Source organism: Limulus polyphemus, unplaced genomic scaffold (genome assembly GCF_000517525.1).
Source record: "Limulus polyphemus unplaced genomic scaffold, Limulus_polyphemus-2.1.2 Scaffold138, whole genome shotgun sequence".
In the NCBI taxonomy this organism is placed as follows: domain Eukaryota; kingdom Metazoa; phylum Arthropoda; class Merostomata; order Xiphosura; family Limulidae; genus Limulus; species Limulus polyphemus.
The window spans coordinates 313,592-317,880 of record NW_013665748.1 but is presented as its reverse complement, the minus strand read 5'-3'; the positions used below and the strand labels follow the sequence as shown (position 1 = coordinate 317,880).

The window sequence follows — 4,289 nt, the reverse complement described above, 5'->3', positions numbered from 1 at the left end:
AATTTTTGCCCATTCTTCTTGGCAAATTGCTCCAATTTTGTCATGTTCATTGTGGATCATTGATGGACTGCAATCTTCAAGGCTCTCCAAAAATTTTCTATTGGATTCAAATCAGAACTTTGACTGGGCTACTCCAGGACATTCATTTCTTCTTTTAAAACCACTCCAATGTCGCTTTGGCCTTGTGCTTTGGGTCATTTTCTGGCTGAAATGTGAATTTTCGACCCAGTTTTAGATTCTTGACTGACTCAAGCAAGTTTTCCTCTGGGATTTACCTGTACTTTGCACCATCCATCCATCTTCTCCTCAATTGTGACAAACTTCCCAGTCCCTGCCTATGAGAAGCAACCCAATGACATGATGCTGCTACCACCATGCCTGACAGTTGGGATGGTGTTGACTGGGGGATGTTCTGTGTTGGGCTTGCACCAGACTTAACACTTGAAATTAGACCAAAAAAGCTCAATTTTTGTCTCATCTGACCACAAAACCTTCTGACACATGTCTGGTTTTTTGCAAACTGTATACGAGATTTAAGATGATTCTTTTCCAGTAATGGCCTCTTTCTTGCCACTGGCCCATATAGGCCAGCTTTATTTAGGAACCGGGATATTGTCGACGTACGAACACTGACTCCCATCTCAGATATGGAACTTTGCAAATCTTTCACAGTCACAATTGGCTTCATAGTGGCATCCCTAACCAGTGTCCTGCATGTCTGGCTGCTTAGTTTGGAAGGGCAGCCTGATCTAGGTGGTATGAAGCACAATTTCACTTCTTAATGATAGACTTCACCATACTCAAAGGGATAATCAGTGACTTTGAACTTGTTTGGAAAGCTCCTTTGTTTTTCATGATTGGTTTGTTGTATTACTATGTGAGCTGTGGCTTGAATAGATGCATTTACCTGAAGTCAAGTTAAACACAGAAACTATTACACTAATTTTGTGACCTTTCAAACTAATCTTTTGCTCCTGAACTGATTTAGGGTTACTGTAACAAAAGGGTTGAATAGTTATGTAATAGAAAATATTCTAATTTTCTTTGAAAGTCTAATTTACGTACATAATATGAGCATTTTTTAGCTTTCTCAGTTTAGAGTAGATTGTGTAGGTTCTAGATATAAAGTCCCATTTGAAAGTTTCATGATTGCAAGCTCAGATGGCAACAAAATGTGGAAACTTTGCAGAGGGGTGAGTAATTTTGCAAGGCATTGTAGATTTTTATCAAGAAAGGTTTCAATTTGGTGAGTTGCAATGTAAATTAAAATGTTTGTAGATAATTTTTGTTAGGCTTATGTGGGTATTTAGTTTTTTAACATTTAAACTGGTTGTCTGAATTATCTCTACCACTTTTTTTGAAATGTAAAAAATGTTCTTCATCATAAAGTTGTATAAAGTTTCAAAGTACCATAGGAATTACTTCCTTACTTCCAAAAACTAAAACAATTTTATCCTTCAAGAAAAAAGTGACTTACACTCAGATCAGGTTAAAAAATACTATTTTCCCAAAGTTTATAATTGTGGCTGTTAAATTTGATACTTGAATTTTAGATATCAATCTATATTGTATATGATGATGATTAAGACATCTCACACTTGATTTGACTATATCCCTTAGAAATCTTTGAATCTGAAATGTAAGACACTTGGGTCTTATGTTCATATGCTAATTAGAATTTACATCAAGGTAGTTAGTGAAAGTAAAAATTTGAGCTTGCTTATGCAGTTTTGGCTTACTGTTATTTATACATGAGGAAGTCGCAATCACTACAGTTTTTATTGGAGATAAAACATTTATTTGTGTTCAATAAAGAACAAAAAAGTATGCATGAAAGTTAAACATAGACTTCTAATATTATAAAAATAATCCTTTAGAAGTAGTTTTACTCTGTAAACAAAAATACCAAGTCCCTTTTTTCATTATATCAGTAAACTATATATATTGGCTTTAGTTTTACTGTGATTTTAGATGGTTTTAAAAATGTAAATTTATATTTCTTGATTTAAGAAATTTGTGATAAGAAAATTTATTTCTAATTTATAAGAAAATTATGCAAAAATTTAAGAAATGCTGCAATTTGCAAATTTTTTTTTCTTTATGTGAAATGTTACTGGCTTAAATAAGATAAGCATTTTTCATAAGTTTGATATTTGAAGCTTATTTTTTATTTTCAGTGTTTACAGCATCCTCAATGTCTGTTCTACAACCAAAAAATTCAAGTCTTTCACCATTTGCAAGAGAATTTGTTCCACGAAGCTCTCTGCAGAACGCTTCTATTTCATGTGCTGATTATCAGGTAAATTTAAAACTATTCCAATTATCCAGTAATTGAAATATCACCATTATGATTTTTCATTACTATTCTCAATTAGTTCAGTTGTGGCCAACTTAATCCTATCATTACAGGCTCAGTCAATGTGACCAACCTTTTAACATCAGTGACCATCAGAGTTTCTATACTCTAACTTCTAATATGTTTTGTATATCTTCATGATTTTTGGCAAGCTTTCAGTAAATATTTGTCTTTTGTGCACAAAAAATTGGATTTTTTAATTTTCTAAAAAGTTGCCTGTGAATATACTGAGTCAGGGTGTTGACTGCTCTGAATACAAAGTGATTTTCATGTTAAGATTAAAAATAATTTTCTTCATGTCAAAATTGTCAAATTTAATTTGCTTAAATCTATAAAACCTCCTAAATAAAAATCCAATTTTTTTGGTCAATAAAACTTTATATTTTGTCTGTTATTTTCTTTACCCTAACTATATGCATTTGGGTGATTTCGACAATCTTGTAACCACTATAAAAAAATTAAATAAATCTAAATTACCCTTTTTTCTTTCTAGGATGAGAGCATATTATAACAGGATACTACAATCTTTATCCTAAACAGCTTAAAGCTCATAACAGTATACCTCTGTTTATACTTAATTTTATTGTTTTATTGCCAATTTGCCCATGATTAACTAACAATCCCACCACAGGAGCTGTAAATCGCCCAGCAAACATGTAGCCCATGTTACTGCATTGAATGATGTAATGCATGACCTGCTTGTGAACATACTTCCTGAAGAATTTTTATTCATTTACTCTTTTCATGATCTTACTTAATCTAACCTAATAAGTTTCTAATTTTTAAATCTTGGTTACTTTTATAAGAATTCATAAAGAATATACACAAAAAAACAAGAAATATATCACTTGCTTGTGACCTCATTTTCTTTTATTTGCTCTCGGTTGCTGGTGTAATGGAAGCCTACTTTTTATACTAATGATATAAATACACTAAATTTTTATTTACTTAAATAATGCACCTAAGAATACAGAATAATAACATGCAGAAAGCAAACAATGTCCTATAACAATTATTATAATTTAATCTTGTGAGCATGACCACTGTAAGAGAAATTTTCAAACTGAAAATGAAATAGACAATATTCTGTATTGAAAGTTATGTAATATAATACATCATTTTATAGATTAAAAAACTTTGGCTTTCTATTGGTTATAATAACATAGTGTAAAATATCAGAGAACTATTGGCAATTTGTGACTGGTGGAGTGGCAAGTGGGTCTGATTTTCTAATTTATGACTCCATAATAATGAAGGCAATAGCAACTGTGGTTTGCCTTAGTAATATCTATATTATAATGAGTAATTTACTTTGAATTTTGTACTTCTTAGAAGGGTGGAAAATAAATTAGAGAAGAGGGAAGATGTAGAGAATAAATTTCACAATTCTTATACTAGGGGAAATTGAGGAATTTTTAAAACATTTTCTTATGAAATTTAGAACTTAAAACTTGTATTAAAATTTGATGTATTAACTATGTTATGGTGCCAAGTTTATTCATATACAATAATAATAATAGTAGTAGTTTGATGAAATTTTGAATGTAATTTTAAAATATGCACTTTGAACAAATCATAGAGAGAGGGTTAATTTATTAGTATCACGTTTCATGAAAATATTCAAATATTTGAAATTAGGATTTCGAATTATTACTATTTTCAATCATTCCAACTATTCAAGTAATTGAAATATTGCAATTATATTTGTTTGCTATCAAGTTCAAAGCTGCACAATAAGCTATCTGTGCCCTACTCACCATGGGTATTAAACCTGAATTTTAGAATTATACATTTGTTTAAGCCATCTCATAAGAATAATCAATCAGTTGAATGTTGTAATCAATTAGTAAACTACACTAATTACCCAGCTCTAGCTATGAGACAGTGTTTTAGAAAACACCAAAAATACTTTCTTTCATTAGTGTTACTGTTA

At 30.8% G+C, this 4,289-nt stretch overlaps 1 protein-coding gene across 3 annotated transcripts in view; it reads left to right on the top strand.

Moving 5' to 3' along the window:
• LOC106474372 (polyadenylate-binding protein-interacting protein 1-like) overlaps nucleotides 1-4,289 on the top strand; it is a 33,861-nt gene that overhangs the window by 2,086 nt on the left and 27,486 nt on the right. For all 3 annotated transcript variants that reach the window (XM_013935081.2, XM_013935073.2, XM_013935066.2), the window contains exon 2: nucleotides 2,178-2,299. In XM_013935081.2, the coding sequence (XP_013790535.1) occupies nucleotides 2,178-2,299 (122 nt within the window). The remainder of the gene's footprint in view (nucleotides 1-2,177; nucleotides 2,300-4,289) is intronic.